This window comes from Macaca mulatta, chromosome 9 (genome assembly GCF_049350105.2).
Source record: "Macaca mulatta isolate MMU2019108-1 chromosome 9, T2T-MMU8v2.0, whole genome shotgun sequence".
Lineage (NCBI taxonomy): Eukaryota > Metazoa > Chordata > Mammalia > Primates > Cercopithecidae > Macaca > Macaca mulatta.
Genome location: NC_133414.1, coordinates 58709361 through 58722161, shown reverse-complemented (window position 1 = coordinate 58722161; position 12801 = coordinate 58709361). Strand labels below are relative to the sequence as shown.

The following is a 12801-nucleotide window of genomic DNA, read 5'->3' as shown; positions in this document are numbered from 1 at the left end:
CCCGAAGTTCATTTTTATAGGCAAAAACTGGTAAAATAAATTCCATCCTGTTTTTCTTCCTGTGTTCTAAATTTAGATAATATCAAAAGTCTACCCAGATGAATAAAAGTGCTCAAACAGGGAAAATTCTGACTAGACAGGCTCCATGATAACCATGATCTTGCTGTTCAGCTGCGGGCCAATGTCTTCACCTCTATCAAAATTTCCTGTATTCCCACTATCGCTAAAAACATCCTCAAACAGAATGCAACAGAATACTTATAACAATAATAATTTCTAAATTAAGGTAATAAGAAAACGGTCAAGAAAATATGGGCTGGGCACAGTGGCTCACGCCTGTAGTCCCAGCACCTTGGGAGACCAGGGCAGGTGGATCCCTTGAGCCCAGTTTTGAGACTAGCCTAGGCCACATGGGTAAACCCCATCTCTACAAAAACATAAAAATTTTAAAAAAAGGAAAAAAAGGATAAATTAGCCAGGCATGGTGGCATACACTACTCAGGAGGCTAAGGTAGGAGGATTGCTTGAGCCTGGGAGGTTGAGGCTGCAGTGAGCTGTAATCACACCACTGCATTCCAGCCTGTGCCACAGAGTAAGACTCTGTCTCAAAAAAAGGAAAAGAAAATATGGATGCTCCAAAGATAAAGAAAAGCCTCAATCCAACTATATTACTGCAATAACAAGAGATTTCAGAGTGTGCATTGCCATTCTACCACTGGAAGTTTGTTTAATTTTCCTTCAAACTTGGAAAGGTCACCGTCTCCCAAAGCTGACAAATTCTCATAGGGAAAAGAGAAAAGGCGCACTTCCACCAGCATGTGGTTTCATAAGGGCAAGCATGTGCACCTGGCACATAGGAGGTACGTGCTCTCTGTTAAATGATGTGTTCACAGTGACAAGGCCTGCTAGGCCCTTCCAAGGAACATGCATGGCAAAGCCATAGAGCAGTCAGGATAAGATATGTATCATATCCTTATCTCTGGGAACTTACCCTTTTCTGAAGTTATAGCTAACTTAGTAAAAGTATAAGAGAGGTAACATGATATGGTAATATTTAACATGTTTCACTCAAGAAAAAAACAAACACACGCATGTCCCTCAGATGACAACAGCCATGCCAACTCTGTGTCTGTGGCGGCATCTCCTACCTGACATGATCCTCACAGGGCCTCTGATCTTGGTCAACTTCTGCCGGATGAAATTCCCAATGAGGCATTATATCAAAGTGCTCTTTCCAACTTTGGAGGCCCCGTCACCACTGCCACTATTGGTGGGGGCTCTAGTGGAGTTCAATCAACCACTGGCATATGATGCTTTCTTATCTTCAAATCCTAAGTCCCATTTATTTAAAAAAAAAAAAAAAAGTAAACTCACTTTCAAAATAGAGTAAAAGGTATCAACCTTATAAGTAGGCTTTTTTTTTTAGCATACTTACAGATATGAGTACTTTAGTATATAGAGAGTAAAACAGACAATATAAAAATATAAGCAACTTGTCAATTATTAACTTCTGACCCCTATCCAAGTCAATTGCTGTTCAATAAAGATGTAACAAGATGACTTCAATAGTATAGAGTTGAAAATTAAACACTCCTTAAGTCTGACTGCTTTACAAGTGATTTTAATAATTTTTTAAAAACCAAAAGGTAAATACCGAGGCAGTGCATCATAACAGATAAGAGCAGAGGCTCTGGAGTCAAATTTGGCTCTCCTACATACTGGTTATATGATTGGAGGTAACATGTTTTCTTGACCTTAGTTTTCTTGTCCATAAAATGAGGGCAAGAATGATTCCTACTCCGGTGAGGCTGCTGGAAGCATTTAGTTGAATAATGTTTAAAGTACACTGCTAAGAATATCACAAGGACTCACTAAATAAAGCTATGTTAGTATTACATATTTTAATTTTTGTATTTTATATTACAACTTTGTAAAACATATCCAGAGGGAAAAAAGCACACTTATCACCACAGAAACAGTTTAAAGTTTAGGAAGAAACAAATTCTATAAATTCTTGTATCTTGGGCAAGAAACACCAAGCAGTGTGCAGATGCTGGAGGCAAGGCAGCTTCTATGGCAAAGCTTCTCACATTTTAGTAAAAGCCACACAGCATGCATCTCCATGTCCTTTGGAGCTGGACTAGACTTGTGACTCCAAATGTCACCGGTGAGAGGCTCCTACTATTTAAAAAGAATCAATGGAAGAACCATCTTTTAGGCTATAGCTAAACATAGCTGTGAAAGGATCGAGCCATCCGCACAGCAGACTGAACTGCAAAAGCTTTGGGATTTATCTTCCAGGCATCTTCTTCGTCTCCTAGCTGGAGATCCTGCAGATGCCGCTTCTTTTTCTTTGCAGCTTTGGGCCCACTGTTTTTCTTTCTGTGTTTCCCTGGTCCTTAGTTTCCATAGTGGCTACTTACCAATAACAAGTAACTGTAACCTACAAGGAAGAAGGTTGGGGTAAGGAGGTGGGAGAAGCATTTTACAATCCAGTCAATACACAGGGAAAAACATTAAATTTCATTTATTTCTTCATGAAGAGATGATGTATATACTTGTTCACTGAACAAGGGTAGAAACTGCTTAACCATCCCCTAATTTCATTTCTGTTATGCTATAAATTAGATGAATTGCCTCTGCTAAGGGTACATTTTATGGTTAAGTTACTTTTTATTCATCTCAGGTGTCAACATCAGCAGTATCTATTTCTGAAAGGATGAAAATATTCCATATCTGTACTTTTCGGCCATTTAGCCATTAGCCACACGTGATTACTTAAAATGTAAAGAAACTGAAAAAATGAATTTTTAATTAATTTCATTCTAACTCTAAATAGTCACACGTGGCTACCATACTGGACAGCTCAGACCTAGATATAAACTGGACTAATGAAGTGGTTTCCTAACTTAAACTAAAACTTAAATTTTAATAAAAAATTTAAAACGTTTTTATGAACTTTCAATATGATCGCAGTATTACTTTTAGTACCTGTTGACTCTGTAAAACTCCTAAATTACAGCTCATCTATATACATTTGAAAAATAGCAGTATCTGTATGTATGAGATATGACCAGTTCTAGATGACGCCATGGAGAACTAGATGGAGACCCCATGGACTTATAGAGACCCTTCCACTGATTTCTGATATACCTGGGAATCTGTGGCCAATGAATTGGTAATCACTGAATTAGTGAGTTTTTTTAGGATATGGGGCTGCACAAAATCTGACAGCTTGATTGAAAAAAAGCGGGGCAGGGTGCCATTTCATTCAATTAAGGTCTTGTATTCATTCCGTTTAATAAATGTTTGTATCTGTCTATGATGTGCTAGCCACTGTGCCAGTAAATGGATACAGTTATGATCTGACTTGCAGAGGAAATCCAAACTAGTATCTTCCGTGCCATGCAATAAGGGCTACACTGCAAGGCTGCACAGGGTGCTACTGGAGCACAGAGGTGAGTCAGAGGCTTCCCACAGACACACACGAGCGGAAACAGAAAGTCTTTATCACCATAATGTCAAGGAACACTGGCCGGGAGTTAGGAGAGCTGGGCACTAGGAACGCTTTGAAACTGAATAGCTGTGTGATTTCAGAGGTTATGTTGCTTCTCTACTATGTTTTAGTGCCGAACTTGTACTGTTTCTCTCCCTTTTCTTCCTGGTGGGAAAAGCACAATTTGGGCTCAACAGATTCGGCGGCTCAGGTCTAAGTCGCCTGCCGGGGCCACGTTGCCAGGAAACGACGTCTCCCCGACACCTTTCCTCCCAGTCCGGGCTCTCTGCAGGGATTCATCCCGTCACTCTCCCAACGACCCCCGGGCACACCTCCAGCAGATGCTAAATATGCTGCTCCTCGGGAGCAAAGATGACCCGGAGGACGGGCGGAGGACCTTCCCACGCGCACGACTCGCGATCTTCCCAGTGCCCCAGAGCCAAGGACCCCACGGCCGCCTGCCCCAGCCCGCGCACCGAACCTGCTCACAACTACAACTCCTTACGGCCGCTTGGACACCGCCGGAAACGGAAATTCACCCTCGGGCCGACTCGCCGGAGGGAAACAAAAAGGCAGAAAAAAGACTGCCGCCTGGACGACTTTCAGGGGAGAGCGGGAAGAAAGACTCGTTAACAGCTGAGTGCAGGCGCCAGTGCCGTCTGCGCGGCGCGTTCCACCGGATCCGCGTCCCTCCGGATTCAGCCCCACCCAGCCCTCGGAATCCGCTGCCTCAACTCCCGCGGTGGGACTCCGGAACAGCGTGCACCAGCGAGTCCTCGCTGAAGGCCAGAGCAGCTGTGTGGCCTGGCGCTGGTTACTTGATGCGGTGCAAAACCCAGAAGGAGACACATTTGGTTCTGGCCGCCCCGCAGTCACTGTACCCGGGGCGAATGGACTATGGCTGGATTGGGAGTCCACTTCCTCCCCCGTAAAGATGACAGACAAGGGGGATCTCGCGTTCTGGGGGTGCCCGATAGCCCTCTTTTGGCCGGAAGCGGTGGCTCACGCCTGTAATCCCAGCCCTTTGGGAGGCCAAGGCGGGAGGATCGCTTGAGCCCAAGGGTTCAAGACCAGCCTGGGCAACATAGGGTGACCCCGTTTCGCGGGGTGGCGGGGAGGGGAAGAAAGAAAAGCCGGGCACGGTGGCTCACGCCTGTAATCCCAGCGCTTTGGAAGTCCACGGCGGGAGGATTGCTTGAGCCCAGGAGTTCAAGACCAACCTGGGCAACATAGGGAGTCTACGTCTCCCAAAAAAAAAAAAAAAAAAAAAAAAAAAAAAAAAAAAACACCCAGCGTCGTGGCGGGCGCCTGTGGTCCCAGCTAATCTGGAGGCTGAGGCGGGACGATCGCTTGAGCGTGGGAGGCGGAGGTTGCAGTGAACTGAGATCCAGCCACTGCACTCCAGCCTGGGTGACAGAGCAAGACACTGTATCAAAGAAAAATAAATAAATAAAACAAGGCCCTCCTTTTCCAGGACCAACAGACTCTGAGGGCAGGGACAAACTGCCTCCCCTTCCCTGCTCCCGGGAAAGGGGCTTTCCCTGAGGGAATGTAGCATCTTGCCATTTTCTTCCTGCACAGCTTTGTCTTCCCAGGGATCCACCCACTGCCATCTGAGGAAACGCCTTGGAGCCCATCTAGCCCCTAGCCCAGCTACTTGGGACGCCTACAGAGCGTACATTGTCAGAGGATGCATCTTCCTCTAGTCTTGGAGGGTTTCTTTTCAATATGATCCCACCGGTGCACTCAAGGCTCAATTCTACACCAAAAAACTAGGCCCATTCCTGTCACCGAGACCCCCAGGCTTCAGGTCCTGTCACAGGGACCTTGCTTTTGCCCCCAGCAGCCCCCAGGTATTCACTCTGCATAGGCTATATACTGGGTGCTAGACTAGGGAGGCTACCCACGTGGCGCATGCTTCCCTTATCCCTGAAGAGCTTAGTATGTAACTTCTTCACACTAGGCCTCTTACTTCTTGGAGATGTCAGTATCCGGGTAGATAATCCTTCTAACATCCTTTTGGTCTCATGAAGCCTACTCTTGTCCTCTGCCCTACCTCAGCTTCCCCCTCCCTCCATGATCAGACCTTAGACCTTGTCAGGTCCAAGGACTGCAACCCTCACAGTATCCCACTCTGACCACCACCTCCTATCTAGAGCAATGGAGAGACTTTGTAGGTGAAAGCCGTCTTTGTTACTGGTTCTCCTATGCTCCTTCGCCTGGCTCCTGCAGGTGCTTGACTTCTTCAGGGACACAGTGGCCAGTGCCCAGCAGGTTCCACTCCTCCCACCAGCTCCAGGCAGTTTTGTTATAGAGTAACTCTTCTGAGACACCGCTCCTTTCCCCAGCACCTAAGGAAGTATTTCTAGTAAGTTCCAGTGGTATAGCACTGGTGACTTCCCTGACATGCAGAGGGCCATGGCTGGGTTCCTCTGGTGAGGTGCAGGGGCAGGGCACTAAGAGGGGAGGACTCTCCTGAGTTCCCTACCTCAGCCCTAGACTAGTGGCTACTCCTACTATACTTTCTACTAGTCTGTGCCTGGTTACTCCACTTCCATGTTAAAATTAACAATTCCCTATGTACACTTGTCCTGTTCAAATGACTGTGTGGCTTCCCTTTCCTAATTGGACTCTGACCAATATGCTATCATTTGCCAACAACTCCCAAATTTTTATCAGTGACTCAGACCTCTAACCTGAACTCCAGCTGCCTCCATGACATATCCATTTGGATGTTTAGTAGACATTTCCAAAGTGATATGCCCAACAGAACTCAGGATCTTCCCTCTCAAACGAACTGCTCAGCAGTCTTATGATCTGAGTTGATGGCAACTCAGAACCGAATTGCAGGACACCCAGTTTGTATCTGCAGAGAACTGGAGAACTGCTTAGTGTGGAAAACCCACACATTTGGTGTCACAAGTGTGTGAGTAGAAACAGTTTTCCTTTTATGTCTGTTGGATGGATAATGATGAACCTAGCAGGGCACAGAAAGCTAGGCAACAGTGGAACTGAGAATGAAGTTATAGTTAATAGCAGAAAATGAAAAAGAAAAGACAGATAAAACATTTTGAAGAAAGGACAGTAATGTATTCCCAACAGGATTTACGGGATGAAGGAGAGAAGAGGCAACGATAACTACAAAATTTCTAGCCTGAGAGACTGGTAGAAAAAAAATGGTGGTATCAGGGACAGATGGGGTTATTAAGAAAAAGGATTGGATTTTTAAAATGAAGATCTGGTGTAAAATTATCCTCAGGAAAATTGGAAATCCAGGCACGTACTTCTCTCCATCATGTCCTTGCATAGTGCAGTCCCTCTGCCTGTCCATGCCTCACTTCCCCTCCCTAGGATTCCTCTCCCTCTCTTAAGACCCATCTCAGATATCCCCTAGACTTGTAAGTGATTTATATGTAACTGGATAGCTGAGGTTTCAAGACTTTATCCCTTTGAAACTTTTTTATAACATGTTACTGTTATCTTTTAGTAAATCCAGCTTTATATTCACCCTTTTAACTAGCATCATTTCTGTTTCCAAGACCTGTTTGGTGTGAAAGTGCAGCTAAGTTTACAGTCAATCAAGATCAGAATAAAAAAATCTACCAAAAAAATTAACAAGATCCCCTTTTAATGCATAATCTTCCATCCATCAGGCTGTAAATTAAATACCTAACATAAAACAAAGCTGTATGTTTCATGGATATGTACCTATATAACTGCACGGAACACGATTTGGAAGGATATACACTTAGAGAAGACCTGGGTCACATGTGGTAGTCAAGGGAGCCTTCACCTTTCTTTTCGTATTTAAATTTTGATAGAAATATATATGTATTATAATTTTCAGTTTTTAACGGAAAAAAGTATTTTTCTGTTTTTTTCCTTGATCTGTCAACAGGTTGTATTTTTCCAATATCAGCTAAACATTTGCTTCCCAGAAAGCTTAGTTATCTTTTCAAAATTTATTCAGGTTAAAATAAAAGATTTAGACAATGAATTAAAAATCTAAGATGGTATTTGTCTACTTTATACAGAACAGTACATTGATGCTGCTAAAGCAATTAAAGTATCATTTTTCTTTTCTTTCTTTTTTTTTTTTTTTTTTTTTGAGATGGAGTCTCAAAGCTCCAGTGCTGGTGGACCATGCCTGAAATGCGAAGAGCTCCCCAGGGGCAGCCCCCAGGGCCACATACCAGCCTCACACTCCTTCCACACTGCATCTTCCCCCAGGGCCACACACCAGCCTCACACTCCTTCCACACTGCATCTTCCCCCAGGCCCAGAGTAACAACCCACATGGCTTTGCCAGCACGTGTGTGCACAGGCAGGTTTTGCTTATCTTGTCCTGCCAGCCTGCATGTATGTGTATGTGTACACCCTGCCCTGCAACTGCTGCAGCAGGAGTGCAGTCTGCTCCACTTTCCCCTCTGACCACCAACAGTCAGAGCCTTGGCAGGCACAGCGCCAGCCAGCCCAACCCCGTCCCTGCCAGTGCCCACACATTTGCCAGCACTGCCCCAAGTGAAACTAGGCACAGAGAACAGTGGGCTCTCCCCTACCCTGAGCACTCTCCACCACCCTGCTCTCATGTCAACACCACTACCGGTACAACCACATGCAGTCACCAGCAGGGGCCCCCACCCTACCAGCGGTGTTCCCTTTGCCACTGTGGTAAATGCTGGCACAGAGGCAGGCACACCAGCACCCACTAGCACCCTACTGCAGCCATGCTGCTGCTGCCACTGCTGCTGGCACATGCAAACGAGGATGGATTCCACTGTCTCTGCACTACTAAATGCTTTGGCTGACACCACTGATTAGAGTGTAGTGACCAGCCGTCTGAGAGCATCTTGGCTCACCCAGTGCAGTGGATTCTTAACCTCGAGGAGACAGAACAAAGTTGGGGCTCGACACAAGTCCTCCAGAGTTAGAGCATGCAGTCCAGGAGCTGGGAGCTGAGTCCTGGCCCTCTCAAATCTTCCAGAAATGAAGCCAGTTGACTGAATCCACCTTATATCACAGTGAAACCCTCAAGGTCATCAAACAGGATAAAAGGAAAAAAACCCATCCAAAGGTCAGCAACTTCAAAGATTGAAGGAACATAACCCTGCAAAGATAAAAAAAAAAAAAAAAAAAAAACAACCAGTGCAAGAACTCTGACAACTCAAAAAACCAGAGTGCCTTCTTTCCTCCAAACAGCTGCACCTCTTCTCCAGCAAGGGGTCTGAACCAGGCTGAGATGGCTGAAATGACAGCAATAGAATTCAGAATATGGATAGGAATGAAGATTATCAAGATGCAGGAGTATGTTGAAAGTCAATCTGAGGAAGCTAAGAATCATGATAACAATGCAGGAGCCTACAGACAAAATAGCCAGTACAGAAAAGAATGTAACCAACTTGATAGAGCTAAAAAACACACTACAAGAATTTGGTTAATAGCAGAATAGACCTAGTAGAAGAAAGTATCTCAGGGTTTGAAGACTGGCTTTCTGAAAGAAGACAGGCAGACAAGAATGAAGAAAATACAAAGGAAGGAATAAAACTTCTGAGGAATATGGGATTATGTAAAGAGACCAGATCTGTGACTCATTGGTGTCCCTGAAAGAGATGGAGAGAGTATAAGCAACTTGGGAAATATATTCCAGGATATCATTTATGAGAACTTCCCTGACCTAGCTAGAGAGACTGACATTCAAATTCAGAAAATGCAGAGAACCCTAGTAGGATACTTCACAAGAAGATCATCCCCAAGATACAAACTCATTATATTCTCCAAGCTCAAAATGAAAAATAAAAATGCTAAAGGCAGCTAGAGAGAAAGCTCAGGTCACTTACAAAAGGAACCCCATCAGGCTAGCAGTGGACCTTTCAGTAGAACTTGTACAAGCCAGGAGAGATTGGCGGCCTATCTTCAACATTCTTAATAAAAAGAAATTCCAACCGAGAATTTCATATCCGGCTAAATTAAGCTCCATAAGTGAAGGAAAAATAAGATCCTTTTCAGACAAGCAAATGCTGGGAGAATTTGTTATGACAAGACTTGCCTTATAAAAGCTCCTGAAGAAAGCACTAAATGTTAAAGGGAAAGACCATACTAGCCACTATAAAAACATACTGAAGTATGCAGACCCGTGATAGTATAAAGCAACCACACAAAGAAGACCGCATAATAACCAGCTAACATCATGATGACAAGATCAAATCCACACATATCAATACTAACCTTGAATGTAAATGGGCTAAATGCCCCAATTAAAAGGCACACCATGGCAATCTGGATAAAGAATTAAGACTCATTGGTATGCTTTCTTCAAGAGACTCACGTCACATGCAGTGACACTCATAGGATCAAAATAAAGGGATGGGGAAAATGTAGCCAGCAAATGGAAATCAAACAAACAACAACAAAAAAAGCAGGGGCCGCAATCCTAACTTCAGACAAAACAAACTTTACAAACCAACAAAGATCAAAAAAACACAAAGAAGGGCATTACATAACGTTGAAGTGTTCCATTGAAAAAGAAAACTTAACTATTCTAAATATTAATATATATGCATCTAAAACAGGAGCACCCAGATTCATAAAGCAAGTTCTTAGAGACCTTCAAAGAGATTTAGACTCCCACACAATAGTAGGGGGAGATTTTAACATCTCACTGACAGTATTAGATAGATCACTGGGGCAGAAAATTAACAATGATATTCAGGACTTGAACTCAGCACTGGATCAAATGGACTTGATAGACATGTACAGAACTCTCTTCCCTAAAATAACAGAATATATATTCTCATCACCACATGGCACATACTCAAAATTCAGTCACGGAATCATACACGAAACAGTCATCAGCAAATGCAAAAGAACTGAAATCATAACAACCAACCTCTCAGCCCATAGTGCGATCAAATTAGAAATCAAGACTAAGAAATTCACTCAAAATCATGATTACACGGAAATTGAATAGCCTGCTCTTAAATGACTTTTGGGTAAATAATGAACTGAAGGCCAAAATTAAGAAGTTCTTTGAAACTAATGAGAAAAAGGATACAACATACCAGAGTCTCTGGGACAGAACCATGGCAGCATTAAGATGGAAATTTACAGCACTAAATACCCACATCAAAAAGTTAGAAACATCTCAATTTAGCAACCTAACATCACAACCAAAATAACAAAAGAACCAAGAGAAAACCAGCTCCAAAGCCAGCAGAAGACAATAAATAACCAAAATCAGAGCTAAACTGAAGGAGATTGAAACACGAAAGTATTTGGAATATCAATGAATCCAGGAATTGGTTTTTTGAAAAAACCGATAAAATAGGAAGACTCCAGCTAGACTAATAAGAGAGAAAATCCATATAAACACAATCAGAAACAATGGAGGAGATATTACCACTGACTCCAAAGAAATACAAATAACCATCAGATAATATTATGAATACCTCTATGCACACACAAGAAAATGTAGAAGAAATGTATAAATTCCTGGGCACATACACCCTCCCAAGACTGAGTCAGGAAAAAATTGAATCCCTGAACAGACCAATAATGAACGAGCTCTGAAACTGAATCAGCAACAAATAGCCTACCAAAAAAAAAAAAAAAAAAAAAAAGCCCAAGACCAGACAGATTCACAACTGAATTCTACCAGATGTACAAAGAAGAGCTGGTACCATTCCTGCTGAAACTGTTCCAAAAAATTGAGGAGGAGGCACTCCTTCTCCTTCATAACTCATTCTGTGAGGCCAGCATCATCCTGATACCAAAACCTGGAGGCAGAGACATAACGAAAAAAAGGAAACTTCAGGCAAATATCCTTGGTGAACAGCGATGCAAAAATTCTCAACAAAACTCAGCAAACTGAATCCAGCAGCAGATCAAAAAGCTTATCCATCACGGTTAAGTAGGCTTTATCCCTGGGATGCAAGGTTGGTTCAACATACACAAATCAATAAATGTGATTTGTCACATAAAGAGAACTAAAGACAAAAACCACATGATTATCTCAATAGATGCAGAAAAGACTTTTGATAAAATTCAACATCCATTCACGTTAAAAATTCTCAGTCAACTAGGTATTGAAGGAACATACCTCAAAATAATAACAGCCATGTATGACAAACCCACAGCTAACATCATACTCAATGAGCAAAAGTTGGCAGGGTCATGCATACCCTCTCTCACCAATTCTATTCAACAAAATATTGGAAGCCTTGGCCAGAGAAATCAAGCAAGAGAAAGAAAGAAAGGACATAAAAATCGAACAAGAGGAAGTCAAACTATTCCTGTTGGTAGATCATCCTATATCTAGAAAACCCTGTAGTCTTGGCCCAAAAGCTCTTTAAGCTGATATGTTCAGTAGGCTCAGGATACAAAATCAATGTACAAAAATCACTAACATTCCTATACACCAACAACAGTGAAGCCAAGAGCCAAATCAGGAATGCACTCCCATTCACAATTGCCACAAAAGAATAAAATACCTGGGAATATTGTTAACCAGGGAAGTGAAAAATCTCTACAATGAGAGCTACAAAACATTGCTCTAATAAATCAGAGATAACACAAAAAATGGAAAAAATTCCATGCTCAAGGATAGGAAGAATCAATATTGTTAAAATGGTCATACTGCCCAAAGTAATTATAACTTTGATGCTATTCCTATTAAACTACCAATGACATTCTTCACAGAATTAGAAAAAAAATTATCTTAAAATTCACATGGAACAAAAAAAAAGAACTTGAATAGACAAGGCAATCCTAAACAGAAACAACAAAGCTGGAGGTATTATGCTACTCTACTTCGAACTATACTACAGGACTCCAGTACCTAAAACAGTATGGTACTGGTACCTAAACAGACACCAATGGAACAGAGTAGAGAGCCCAGAAATAAGGCCACATACCTACAACTATCTGATCTTTGACAAAGCTGACAAAACAAGCAATGGAGAAAACTCATATTCAATAAATAGTGCTGGGATAACTGGCTAGCCATATGCAGGAGATTGAAGCTGGACCCTTTCTTTACGCCATGTACAAAAATTAACTCAAGATATATCAAAGACTTGGCCTGACACAGTGACTCATGCCTGTAATTCCAGCACTTTGGGAGGCCCAAGCAAGCAGATCACCTGAAGTCAGGAGTTCAAGACCAGCCTGGGAAACATGGTGAAACCCCAGTCTCTACCAAAAATACAAAAATTGGCTAGGCATGGTGGTGCACATCCATAGTCTCAGCTACTCGGGAGGCTGAGGCAGGAGAAACAGTTGAACCTAGGAGGCAGAGGTGGCAGATTGAG

At 42.8% G+C, this 12801-nt stretch overlaps 1 protein-coding gene across 7 annotated transcripts in view; it reads right to left on the bottom strand.

The window, feature by feature from the left end:
• The window catches only part of LOC719000 (arf-GAP with GTPase, ANK repeat and PH domain-containing protein 5), a 60953-nt gene extending 56920 nt beyond the window's left edge, over positions 1 to 4033 (bottom strand). For 5 of the 7 annotated variants that reach the window (XM_077946353.1, XM_077946357.1, XM_077946359.1 and 2 more), the window contains exon 1: positions 1149 to 4033. Coding sequence is in view for 1 of the 7 variants with exons in the window: in XM_077946358.1 (XP_077802484.1) it covers positions 1149 to 1155 (7 nt within the window). In the remaining 6 variants the exon portion in view is untranslated. The remainder of the gene's footprint in view (positions 1 to 1148) is intronic. The other 2 variants (XM_077946354.1, XM_077946355.1) reach the window with 2 other exon arrangements.
• Positions 4034 to 12801: the final 8768 nt, after the last annotated feature.